Source organism: Strix aluco, chromosome 11, assembly GCF_031877795.1.
Source record: "Strix aluco isolate bStrAlu1 chromosome 11, bStrAlu1.hap1, whole genome shotgun sequence".
NCBI classification, from domain to species: Eukaryota; Metazoa; Chordata; class Aves; order Strigiformes; family Strigidae; genus Strix; species Strix aluco.
In genome coordinates, this window is record NC_133941.1 from 18,497,091 (window position 1) to 18,510,561 (window position 13,471).

At 39.5% G+C, this 13,471-nt stretch overlaps 1 protein-coding gene across 4 annotated transcripts in view; it reads left to right on the plus strand.

Annotated features, from left to right (window-relative positions):
• PRKCD (protein kinase C delta) overlaps positions 1-13,471 on the plus strand; it is a 67,181-nt gene that overhangs the window by 51,632 nt on the left and 2,078 nt on the right. For 3 of the 4 annotated variants that reach the window (XM_074836428.1, XM_074836427.1, XM_074836429.1), the window contains 12 exons: positions 1,325-1,481; positions 2,097-2,128; positions 2,795-2,880; positions 3,248-3,377; positions 3,993-4,093; positions 5,269-5,365; positions 6,862-6,995; positions 7,593-7,766; positions 8,320-8,411; positions 9,967-10,029; positions 12,204-12,342; positions 13,183-13,371. In XM_074836428.1, the coding sequence (XP_074692529.1) occupies positions 1,325-1,481; positions 2,097-2,128; positions 2,795-2,880; positions 3,248-3,377; positions 3,993-4,093; positions 5,269-5,365; positions 6,862-6,995; positions 7,593-7,766; positions 8,320-8,411; positions 9,967-10,029; positions 12,204-12,342; positions 13,183-13,371 (1,394 nt within the window). The remainder of the gene's footprint in view (positions 1-1,324; positions 1,482-2,096; positions 2,129-2,794; positions 2,881-3,247; positions 3,378-3,992; positions 4,094-5,268; positions 5,366-6,861; positions 6,996-7,592; positions 7,767-8,319; positions 8,412-9,966; positions 10,030-12,203; positions 12,343-13,182; positions 13,372-13,471) is intronic. The other variant, XM_074836430.1, reaches the window with a different exon arrangement.

A 13,471-nucleotide genomic window follows, 5' to 3' on the forward strand; every position in this document is an offset into this window, starting at 1 on the left:
CCACTGATATTGATAAAAGGCAGCAGTGCAATGGAGCAAATAAAAAACAATTATATTGACAATGGGGAAGATGTTCTTCTGGCTTTTTCCTTACTCTGTTGTTGTGGAAACTCCCACCCTGCAAAAGGCAATCTCCTGTTACCCTAAACTTCGCAGCACTAAGGAGCAACCCACAACCTGCTGGCCAGAACTGATGCAGTTAGCAGTTGACCAGCTCCTCGTTGCTGATTCAAGCCTTTCTCTTTTCCTGCTGGATGGGATTGTCCCTCTGTGGACCAGAAAGGTGTCCTAGGGTTAAATTACTGGTTACCCAATCTCTCTCAATACGTGATCATGGGGTTACCCCTGTTACAAACACCTATTACTTTCAAAATGTTTAAATAAGACTATATATAGTCTGAGTTGTGGCTGAAAGAGACACAAAATACTCTTTTTTGTAAGAAAAATTTGGAAGCTTCCTTGAAATTTAGTGGAAGTAACTATAACTTGTAATGAAGGACCTATATGAGCTGCTTGGAGTCGGAGCCTGAGAAATTTTTTTGTTTTATTTCTTCGCTAATACTATTGTAATTTCTATGTAATATAGTATTAGATGTTACAGTATATGCTACAGTGTGTACTATTATTACTATAGTATTATGTAGTGTTATATACTATAGTATATAGCCTAACCCCATGGGGGCTAGGAGAAGAGAGGAATGAGACTGAGACATATTGACAGATATAGCATCAGTGTTATGAGACAGCATAATGGAAATGTCTAATTGAAAATCTCATTTGTTCTCACTGCTTAATGATCCTGGAAGAAACCCATCTTGCAGTAGTATGGTTTGGTGGTGACTCAGGAGGTCCTGCAGCACTTCACCTGCATTTCTGCTGTAGTCCTGGTTCAGGAGGGCATGCAGGGCAGTGGCATGAAAAGGCTTCTGCTGAAGAAGACCCTTCTGATTCCAATGAAATATTTATTTCTCTTGCATGGAAATCATATAATGTAATAGGAGATTATATTTTTTTCAAGAAACAATTGTGGTTGTCATTTCTCTAGCAGAACTGTTCTCCATTCCTGCTTCTGCTTCTCAGCTTCTTTGCTGCTTCTGAATGAGCAGGAGAGGAAAGTGCTTGCAAACAAGGACACGGAGACACCTTAGGAACCAGTGCGTGCATGTGTTCCAGCCTTGGACAGAAAGTCTTCAGAATGCAAGTGTAAAATAAATAGAAACACAAGTCTGAAACAGAAAAACAAACCAAATCTTTTGGAGAAGCAAATATTAATCTTTGTAATACCCTTAAGTATTAAAAGTGTATCTTCTTGTTTCCCCCTTAGACTGCAAACAGTCAATGAGGGAAGAGGAGGGGACAGTGACTATGAACAGGAGAGGAGCAATCAAGCAAGCCAAAATCCACTACATCAAAAATCATGAATTTATTGCTACCTTCTTTGGACAACCTACATTTTGCTCTGTCTGCAAAGATTTTGTATGGTAAGAAGGAAACACTAAGCTTCCCCCACCCCGAAGGGCCAAATAACTGCACAACTTGCTTCAGGTATATTGAGATCTGGAGAACTATAGTTGTGTCTTTCACATTAAAGAATAGAACTTGAACATTTTTGCCACTGAAATAATTGACAAAAAAATCCATCAGCGTCAAGTGAGATCTTGCCCATAATCAACAGCAGCTCTTTCACAAGAGAATGACATGGATGGATATGAGAAAATAATGCTCGAACTTTGAGATGTGAAGCGGCTGATAGCAGAGTAAAGACCCACAGAGAGCAAGAAACTGGATCCCTTTCATAGTAATGCCATTTTTGTAGTAAGTCAGATGAGGATTTCCCATGTGGTTGAAACCTTGTCTTTTCTGGGTTTCCCTCCTAATTTGCTGGTCTATCAAAACACATTACCTTATCTTCCAAGTCTTGCTTTCCCAAGACAGAGGATTCTGAATAGCAGAATTTAGACCTGTTTATTAACTGGAACAAATAAGCCTATAGACAAAGAATTGATTGGTTGACATGATAAAAATAAAAAAAAAAACACCCACCTTTTATTCCAGCAAATCTATGTTTTTGATTTCCTTTATCATTTGTTTTTCAGGGGACTCAACAAGCAGGGGTACAAATGTAGGCGTAAGTTGATTTTTACCTTGTACTGCTTTCCACATGAACCTGTAGATCTAATAGTTACTGTTGAAAAATCATCTGTAAATGTGCGTGGTACAGTGCATCATCACCATAGGTAGTAGTAGATGTTAAACATCAGTTTTGCATGGTAACCTAAGGCTGTCTAATTATGATTCCTACCTGTGTTTTTTAGTATCAAGATTTACAGTTAGCTATTCTTTTCCTAAGTGTGTAATGCTGTTGAAAAGTTGCACTTATTTATGACACCCATTTTTGTGAAACCTTTTCTAAAATGAATTACAACTATTGAGGGATTTTACAGCTGAATGGAAAAGCACTTTTGACTTAGCATAGATTTTTGTGCATTATTCCAAACAGGAAGGGAGATAGCAAAGGGTAAGACTCAAAAACATAATATTGTCCTCCTGTTATCAGATGCTGGTGGCATTGCCTAATGGAGGCAGATTTAGTTTAGAAATGGAGTTTATGGTAAAAGAAAATGGGGGGAATCAGCTTAAAGATCATCTTGATAGAAAAGAAAGTGTTTGGTGTATATAGTATGATGGAAAGGAGTGTACTTTTCACATTATGCTATGAAATGCCAACACCTCATCCCATGTATTTATATCTGATGAAATCCTTTTTTTTTTTTTTCTTATGCATATCTTGAAGAATGCAATGCTGCTATTCATAAGAAATGTATTGATAAAATCATTGGGAGGTGTACTGGTACTGCAGCCAACAGCAGGGACACAATGGTAAGATCTGGAACAATATATTTAGAGTGTAGTTATGTAATTAAACACTTCTGAACTAACAAAAGCTTGTATAGAAGCAGCCAAGTCCATTTGGGAGGTGCTTGGCTCTACAACCCAACTTACTGTCTTCTCCCGATGATTGTACCTAAGGTGCAGTGGATGAAACTTTCAAGCAAGAAAAGTAGTTAAAAGCCCTGCAGGGGGGTGGGTAGTATTTGATGGGCAGATTCTTTCACTGCTAGATGAGGGATGTTAAGACTGGGGTATTGAAGGTAACCTTGTTGTAGCTTTGTAATATCCAAGCAGTTGTCTGTAAGAAACAGGTTGTGTTTTGGGTAGAGTGCCTCACCCCTCTCCCTGCCCTCAGTTTCAGAAGGAACGTTTCAACATTGACATGCCCCATCGCTTCAAAGTTTACAACTACATGAGCCCTACCTTCTGCGACCACTGCGGCAGCCTGCTCTGGGGGCTGGTCAAACAAGGACTCAAATGTGAAGGTACAGAGGGGGAGGGAGGGCAGCTGGGGCATCTCCATGCTTTTCCAGTGTTCTGCCCCCCCCTAGAGATCACTTATTGCTACACACTGTGCATTTCTATATGTTGTATAGAATGGGATTCATCTCATCCACATGTGGTTGAAAAAGCTTTTGTACTAGAGAGACACAAACAGGCACTTAGCTCGTGTGACACCTCAGCCAAGCTAATGTAGTCAGAAAACATGCTGCAGAGGTGTAATCTTGAATATAATCAAAATTACTGCTTTGGGAATAGGTGAAATCTGGTGAATCTGACTCAAGGTAGTGCCTGAAAGTGTATTGAAAGTGTTCACTGTAAATACCGTTTTTATAATTCTCCCACAGAAAGGCAAGATAATCTTCATTGTAGCAGAACTTGAGAATAAAGTAATGATGATTGGAGTTTTTTTCCTTTTGAACAATTTTTGTAGCCTTCGTTAATAAAATTGTAATTTTAATCTTTAACAGTGATAGATCCATATCCGATCTGGTCATAATAACAAGGTTTCTGAACTGCACAGAGAAACAGCCCTTTTCGTTGCAATGTCAGGCAGTATTTTCCTGATGCTTGTATAACTGTCCCTACCTTTCTTTTAGAATGTGGGATGAACGTGCATCATAAATGCCAGAAGAAGGTGGCAAACTTATGTGGAATAAACCAGAAGTTGCTAGCTGAAGCTTTAAATCAAGTTAGCCAGGTATGCTTTATTGCCATTTTTCAGGTAATTAATTGTTTTCAGAGCGTTTTTTACTTCATCTTTTTTGTATCACTCTTATGGGGAACTGAGTTTGGAATGGAGGAAATGTAAACAGCTTTCTCTTTTTAATTTGACCCGTAAAGAGACTAACAAAGATGTCAATAGCCTAAAGTTGAAATTGGGTGGGGTAGGGTGTGTGAAATCCTACCTAACAAAGAGCTTTAAAAGGGCAATTGGTTTCCTGAAATCCAACTTCATTCTTCTGTGATGCCAAGGTATTCTCTCCCTTTCTGTTTTATTGTATAAACAGTAGTATCATAATACTAGTCTGTTTTTCCATGCTTCAACTTTAGAATTCCACTTGAATGCTAAAATTAAATAATAAGAAGAAATATATCAGATATTCTCAATTTTTATTAATCTGATATATAAACACAGAAAACTCCTCTGGAATTAGCACTCGCCCTATAGTTTACATTGTTCATCTCCTGCTGCAGCATAACTGTCTCTTGTGGTTAACTTCTGACTTGCAAATAAAGATTCAGACACGAGGTCTGAAATTAAAACAGGAAAATATGTCACAAAAGCCAGCAGTATTTCCTCTGAGCTGAGTGTTCCTAAGCTTTCACAGGATATTTACTTTGAAAGCAGTGAGAGCTCTTGTGCCAGCTCTTTCATGACACAGAAAAGCTTGATCTTTTCATTAGTAATCTCTGGGATCTTCCATATATAAAATTTGTCTCCATGTGCTAAAGACAGATGTCACACACAGATACGACTTCAGCATGTCCACTATGACAGTGATTCCCATCTCCTCTTCCAAATGAACATATGTCCAAGGGGACATTTTCCAACAGTCTAAATTCTTCCCACTGTGGATTCAAACCATTATACCTTTGATAATTTTGCAATGAACAGTAACAACATAGACTGTTCAGGAATTTCAATGACTTATTTTCTTGCAGTGAAGGAAGTAAAGCAATTGGCTGATCTGAAGCTGTAAAGAATGTGGCTAAACAGTCTATGAACCAGACTTCTTGAGAAAAGATATGTACTAGGAGTTAATAATTAAAAAGAAAAGTTTGTACTGCCATCATGTTACTTTTAACGGCTGTTGTTATAAGTATTTCTTAAAATAATAGCACAAATATAATTTCAAGTGTTTCCCTCCTCAGAAATCTACACGAAGGTCCGATTCTGGATCTGTAGAAAGTGTTGGTATTTATCAAGATTTTGATAAGAAACCTAGAGCTCCAGGAGGAGATACAACAGGTGAGAAAAGCTACAATGTTTTAATTTAGCTATTTACCTACCAGCCTACACAAGCTAACAATTTCAGTAGTTATTCATTCTTGCCTTATGTTAGACAATTTTTTTTAATATGCACTGGTAAAAAAAAAAAAAAACAAAAACAAAACCAAAACAACCCCAAAACCAAAAAAAACCCACAACTCCTTTTTACCTTCTCCTGGACACACAAAATGCTTATATACCTTTTGACAAATACCTTTTAGTCCATGAGCATACCCACCTTTCTGCAAAATGCTTGCTTTACTTACTGCAGCTCAGTTCCCCGTGACGGAACTGGAGGATGCCTTGCTAACCAGACACGCGCATACAACACGCTTCCCTCCCTCCTGTTACTGAAACGTCATGCACGTTGTTAATTATCTTGATTTGTTCACAAACCATTAAAAACCAATGACCAAGTGCTATCTATTTTAGGATGTAAGTAGCCAAAATACTACTTGAGATTGAAAAGTTTAAGTAGTACCTGGAATCCTATCTTTACAGGTTCAGAGTAAGGTTTTGTTTTGGTTTTCTTTACTATTGCTAAAGCAATATATTGTATCTAGCATTGTATAAGCCTTATTTTCATAACTGCTAACCTATGATAATTTATGCAAAAATAAATGCAACAGAAGAAGTAACTTTTTACCAGATGGAAATCACCAGGCTCAATAAGAGATAAAGGGTAGTTTTGGAGTGGTACAGGGTTTTATATATTCATCCATACATGGAACTAATTCTGTTGAAATGCCCAGTAAGAAAATTATTTTGATACTACTTATCATACTTGTTCTGGTTTGCCAGAACAGAGGGGGGGGAAAAAAAAAAAAACACAACAAACTTACAAGGGTAGTTTAGTGTAATACTAAATCAGGGTGCAGCCACTGTAATTCATCCCTGAGTTATTACAGGTGCTGGGCAGCTTGTGGGGCATACATGATATTATCTCCTGATTATCATCAGTGTCTCATTAGTGATCCAGCGGATCTATGTGGTGGAGGTAAAAAAGAAAAAAAAAGTACAGTTATTAATTTTAGGGATATAATCAGGATTAACCTGTATGATCATGCTTCTTAGGCAGCATTGCACATAAATTGAATCTTTTTATGGCCTCTCTGCTTAGGCTGAGGGACTAGCCTGTTCTGTTAACAGAAGAAAAACAGCTTGTAAAGTATCTTTTTCTCCAAATCATGCTCTGTGTCTTAGTTGTAGGGGAAGGTTAGGGCCTTTGATTTTTATAATGCCTATGTATTGCCTAAACTCAGCATCAGAAACAATCACAGATTCAATTCAAATCCAACGCTATCAAGTATGCTCATGTAATTTAAACTTTGTTATAAACTACAGGAGTTGACCCTTATGTTCAGATTCTCCAGTATTCCAGCAGCAGATGCATTGAAATAGCATGTCAGTACCTAATTCTTAGCAGGGGATCTGAGTCATGCAGTATTGAACTTTAAACTCACTGTTTCAATTAGCAGATAGCAGCGAGTACGATAAACTCTGGGAGGGAAGCACAGCCAAGACAGCATCGCGAATTGCAAGCAGGAGAAAATTCAACATAGACAGCTTTGTCTTCCATAAAGTACTAGGGAAAGGAAGTTTTGGAAAGGTATGTGACAAACTTTTAGAGCTTAAGGTGACTGCCTTGCTTGATCTCTGCAATGTGATGGGCTATTTCCATTAGCCAGACAGGTCATTTGGGTAGATAATGTTTTAACAGAACTGAATATAGTCATCTTTGTCAACAACACTAGAAATTCATTGCCTGCATTTTGTCTAAACTCAAAAGAGATTCATAATGTACAAGTTTTTCAGTTGCACTGTATGGAAAAAGCCTCATAATGCTCCAGTGCAATGGCAGGGGGAGATGGGAGAGCAGCATGACCTCTACAGATTCTGTCCGCTGTGAAACTACAGCTCTAATGAAGGAACAGGCTTTACATGTCTTCTGTTTATAACACTCACGAGACATTGACAGAAAAACTGCCCTGGAAGCTGCTGTGCCTGTTATGTGGCCCTTGAGCCCCGTCTCCTCATCTCTATGCCCAGCAATTTCACCTTGCCAAATCTCACTCGTCTTTCCCATTTAAATGTTTTTTAATTGTCATTGCACCTGCTGTAAAAACACCTTTGGCTTTCCCTCACTGATACCGTTAGCAACAGTCTTGCCTACGTGTGCTGTCATCTCATCTTTTATTTTTTGTAGGTTCTGCTTGCTGAGCTGAAAGGGAAGAATGAATTCTTTGCTATCAAAGCTCTGAAAAAAGATGTGGTGCTAATTGACGATGATGTGGAATGTACCATGGTGGAAAAGCGGGTCCTCGCACTTGCATGGGAAAATCCATTTCTCACACATCTTTACTGCACGTTTCAGACAAAGGTAAGAAAAAGCCCAATGGCAACAGCAGCCCAACAGATGTACCTTTTAATGGATGCTGTTACCAGCAGGCAAGTGAAAGTAACTAGGGATGCAAGAATTAAATTTCATTTTCTTGTGCTCTGTGCAGTAGTTCACGGGCCTTGTGGAAAGTAAATATGAGTATGACCCCCACATACATTGATGAGAACAGAATGAGACCAGCAGTCTGGAATGCAGTCTGGAATAAGAGGCAGTTTAAGTCCTTGATCTTAGCTTTACCCTCAGTGAGGGGAAAAAAAGATAACAGTCACAGGTAGAAGTCAGTATGTCTATTTAAATGTATATTTTTATTAAGTATAGAAACCTGCAGACTGCAAGATCAGCTATTAAGCTTTACAAGACCAGGCTACTCCAATCTGTAGGAGCTTCATACATTCTTAGGGGTGCATGAAATAGAGAAATACTTCAGGAGAGGAAGAAAGTGGCTGCTTGGTCCCCAGTAGGCACTTCGATATGTCATATGTGCTTGCAATAGCATCAGTAATTTTTCCATTCTCTGGTTGTTTGCAAACAGGATCATCTGTTCTTTGTTATGGAGTTCCTGAATGGGGGAGACCTGATGTTCCACATACAAGACAAGGGGCGTTTTGATCTTTACAGAGCAACGTAAGTCCACAACCCTTCAGTCCCTGTCACTGTGAATGATTTTCATCTCTGGTTTTACTGCTTCTAGTTCTGCGCTACTTACCTGCAGTCTTTCACTCACATTTCAGTGGCTGATGATTGAAAAGGTATTTCAAGGCACTGGTTTAATACAATGAAGAAGCTCACTTAATGATGTGTGGAGTTAGGTTTTCTTAATTTATGTAGCATATGTGATGTTTTACTTTAAGGAATGCTTGTACCTAGAGATGCTAAGTAAACTGCAACATGAGCCAGCAATGAAAAGCAAAAGGTACAGCTTCAGTGTCCCTTAGGACAGTATTTGGATGGAAAAATTGGAAAACAACATGATAAAACAATCCCAACACTTATTTTACTAGTATTGCTAAATTGACATGAGAGTACAGAAGGATAACTTGCACGTTCCACAAGATACTAATAAAATGGGTAAGCACTTTGTTCAGCAAGTGCAATTGTGTCAGTTACCTATGGCTTAAAGATCACTGGAGCTGAAGACTTACAAGATGCAAAAATGTTATTGTTACTTTACCTATCATCATTTTTTAGTTTTAGGTCAGTTTCTACCTTTCTTACCCAAAAGCATGAGGGTTTTAATTGTATCATTGAATAGATGCTCACAAGACCTTAGAAGTAACAGTGCAGGGCAGTGGATCTACCTGTAAGCACCAGAGCTATTGTATAACCAGATTGGACAATTACTTGTGTTACTGTCTGCTGTGCTAAGGAAACTGATGGGATGGGATCAGATCAAGGGGTCTGGCCTAACAAGAGGCTTTATAGGTCAGGGCAAGCTCCCTTCCCACTCTCCCCAGCAAAAGTCTGGGCAAAGCCCCTCCAGCTTACCTGCATTCCAGCAAACATCTGTGCAGCTGGCAGCCTCTCCTGCCATCCTCCATACCTGTTTCTGAAGTTTGGGTCAGTATTCATTCTGCTATACAGAAGTGAAAATAGTTTTCTGTTTGTTCAATTAAAAATAAAAAAAAACTTTTAATACCCTTCGAGTGGGGGGGGAGCATTCTTTTACCGTTTTCCTTCATGTCCTCTAGATTATCACTTCTTTTTTTGAGGAGAATGCCCCTGAAGCAATGTTACTTTTCAGTCTGTATCCTGCAGCAGGCCAGGGGCAGAGGGAGATAGGGGAGGTCCACTTCTAACTTAGCTGTTAGTGCCTGGTCCCTCCTAAAGCAAGTACTGAGCTCCCAGTAGCTGTCTTTGAAAAGGCATGTGCGTATCACTAAAAACGTACAAGGACAGTTAAAAGAGTAGAAAAGGGACAGTGTCCCCTAATGGCAGTGGAAGGAAACATTAAGGCAAGTTGCTGTCGTGTCCCCTCTACTGTTTGGCATTAGATACTACAGATGTGTGGTGAAGGGATTAACTGGCACATCACAGCATCCAGCTATATAAATACAGGTATATTAGTATTGAAAGAAGTGTACAATACTTCTCACTCCATGAAAAGAGGCTCTTTTGGCCAGCTGCATTGACTGTGTTTTAACTGAGCAAGGTTGATTAAAAGATGTTTTGGTCTTTACAGGTTTTATGGAGCTGAAATTTTATGTGGGCTACAGTTTCTTCACAGCAAAGGCATTATTTATAGGTGAGTACCAACTAGCTCCAGTGTGGGACCTGTGAGTTGTCTTAGCATTTCATGCATCTCTGAATTACTGATTGATGGAACAAGTAAAAGCTGCCTGTCAGAGATCTGATGTTATTCCAAGGGCATTAACATGCCTGAGATGAATCTATATCTGTGTGTCTTTTCCTTGGCAACCAGAATGACGGAATGTTATTTACATTACACAAAAGTGGTTTTGTTTCAGTTATTTTTAAACACTGCCTTCAAATTGTGAGTCTATTTAGTTTGGAGGCAAGGGAGAGGGTCCTTAAGGCTATCAATTCCTACTGGCCTTGTGAAAACCACCGAGGTGAAAGTTGTCTGCCTTCGCCTTCTGTATGAAACCACAGCACTCATGCTTCTGCCTCACCAGGTTCAAACATCAGGGGCCAGATCCCCATCAGCTGCTTCTCATTATAAATACCCATGCTACAAGCAATCAGAAGGGGTTTTTTTTTAATGTAGTTTTCCTCTCAATTTCCTTTCTTCAGCCTTTTCACCCCACCCCCAGCTCTAAAGCACTGTTTGGTAACCACTTGCTCAGGCAGCTCTTACCTCTGTAACAAACAGGTATGAAGGGTAACGGCTGCATGCTTAGGAGCAAGTTACACAAGGTAACTTAGGCAAATGTGCCCCAAAACATCTGGTATTGTCCGTTTTCCTTTATAGAAACAGGAATCGTCTGTTGGAGCATCCATCCTTTAAAGCAATTTTCTGAAGTTAGAGACTGCTATTTCACACAAAGTGTTTGTAAAGAGGATGAACATTACAGGAAACCTCCTTGGTGAAGAAGGATGATTCTTAAAAGCCTATCCACCCCTCAAAGAAGACAGCCATAACCCAGGATGGTACTTAATGTACCCAACTGTATTCCCACTGCCCTCTGCAGGTTTCTATACAGGAGAGGATCAAACTCCAGGATATGTTGTCATCAGCACAAAATCCTTCCATCCCAGATTTTCTAGAGCATTTTTAGGCTTGTTGTTAAATTTCCCTACGTTATATTAGAATAGTCCTGGAGGGAGATTTCAGAGTGTGAAGTATTTTCAGAGAAAGGGTACCATTTTCCAACAAGACACCAGCAAAACCAAAGGTACTTTTTTTTTTCCCCCCGTCTCACACAAGATGATTACCAGTATAGTCACAGAATCTGACTGGAGCAGTTTAGGTAGGCATTGCATCTAAGTGCACATCCATACAAAAGACATTAGAACTTGTTGTAGCTAGGGAAGCACAGTGCCTGAGGTTACCATGAGTATTCCCCATCTCAAATATATTCAATTTACTCAGGTGAACAGCAGCTGATGCCCAAACATGGAAGGATTTATGGCGTGTTGCATTAGATCAGGGACTCTTGGTTCGAGCTACAGCTCACCATCTGAGCAGTGCAAGGAGTCGATACTGGAAACTTTACCTACCAAGGAGAAAAGACTGCCCTGTTCTCATGTAAAATTATCTGCTCTATTCAAGTCTGTCTTGGTAAGTAGAAGGGCTGTTCAGTTTCTGTTCAGCCTGCCCTCCTTGGTATGTGCTTTTGCAGCCAGATGGACAAAAAATGCAACACAGTCAAAGGGAGGGAATGTAGCTTTTGGAAACTGTTGTTAAAAACCTCTTACTTGATTGAATAGTGTTATTTTGAAAACAAGACATGAATAGGGCACTTCAGAGACCATGGCCACAACCCATGAACCCCCTTGTGCTGTAACTACGAACAAGTCACAGGTACTATTAAAAGTTGGGCAGGCTTCAAACATTCATGGTCCTGCCAAATGCTCTAAGGATCCAACAGTCCTTCTTTTGAGCTACGGAGCTGGTGTAGCACTGTGTCAGCTGGTGGGGCATTAATTTGTGCCTCCCTCCAGAAGCAACAGCACTGGATGTGCTTTTTGGATCAGAAGGCAAATGTTGAGGATTATAAGGTCACATGCTATATATACACCTCAGCCTCTTATTTACTCTGACAAGAGAGAATTCTTCCCTTCTCCCTACTGCCCTCAAAGTACTATTTTGTATGTATTGTGTTGATGGATGATTATTTTCTTGAAAAGCCTCTTTGTATGATATACGGTAGGTATTTAGCAGTGACAAAACTGCATGTATCTGCATACAAAAATGACTTGCTTGTACATAACTTTTCTCCCAAACACTCTTTGCAGAGACCTAAAACTGGACAATGTGATGCTTGATAAAGAAGGCCACATCAAAATAGCTGATTTTGGAATGTGCAAAGAAAACGTTGTTGGTGAGAACAAAGCGAGCACTTTCTGTGGGACCCCAGACTACATTGCTCCTGAGGTCAGTATGTCACTGCCACGTACGCAGGGATGATTTAATACACTGATGTTAGAATGCCCATTGTGATTAATCATCCCTTTGTAGAGCAATAGTTCAGAAACATTAAAGTCTAATGAGCACAGAATAAACGCACATTAAATCTGAGTTCTCTATAGAAGGCACTTCAGACTTGTAAATACTCTATAGCTACTCGTTCTAAAAAACGTGGTTTTGAAATGTTAAAATGTTCAGATTTTGAACAGCTAGTTTTCCCTTACGCCTTTATAGCTAGCATACACATGGAGCTCCTGCAAAATGAATCTTTGTGCGCTTCAGATGGTGAAGAGGCTTGCGCCCATGCAACCAACCAAAATTCAAAGCAAAAGCAGCTTCTAAGGGGAATCTCACTAAGTTAAACTCCCTGTGTTCATAGTGGGTTTTTTTACCTGATTTTCAAAGTAGTTCAAATGAGGTAGTTAACTGTTAAAACTATAAATGGTGTCAGTCTGTTTGGCAGTAATCTACTTTTCATTGCTACTTGCTTCCCCCTTCATCTTGTAAAGAAACTAGAGAAGATGTTTTCTAAGTATACGGTTATTTAAAGTCAATGGAGAAAATTTCTGAATGAGAGCAAAGACCTGTCCACTGACCTGTCCATGTTTCCACCAACAGCAGCCAAGGATGAAACTACAGATGTGCATCAGTGTCAAATATTTGTCAAATACCTGGATTTTTTTTTCCCCTCTAAATACCCCAAGTTATTAAAGATTCTCTGTTAAAATGCCTCCTCTGGTCTTTGGTATATATTGCTGCCTTTTACTAATTACTTGTATTTCTTCCTCTGCACTTCTGTGGAACAAGATCCTGCAAGGTTTGCGGTACACATTCTCTGTGGACTGGTGGTCATTTGGGGTCCTGCTGTACGAGATGCTTATTGGCCAATCCCCTTTCCACGGGGATGATGAAGATGAATTGTTTGAGTCAATCCGAGTGGACATCCCTCACTACCCACGCTGGATTACCAAGGAATCGAAAGATATATTAGAGAAGGTAGGACGGGTGTGGTGGGTCACAGTACTGTGTTTGTCTGGGGAGGGGCCAATCTAGGCTTTTAAAAGGAGCTGCTGTTTATCAGCAAGCAAATTACTTT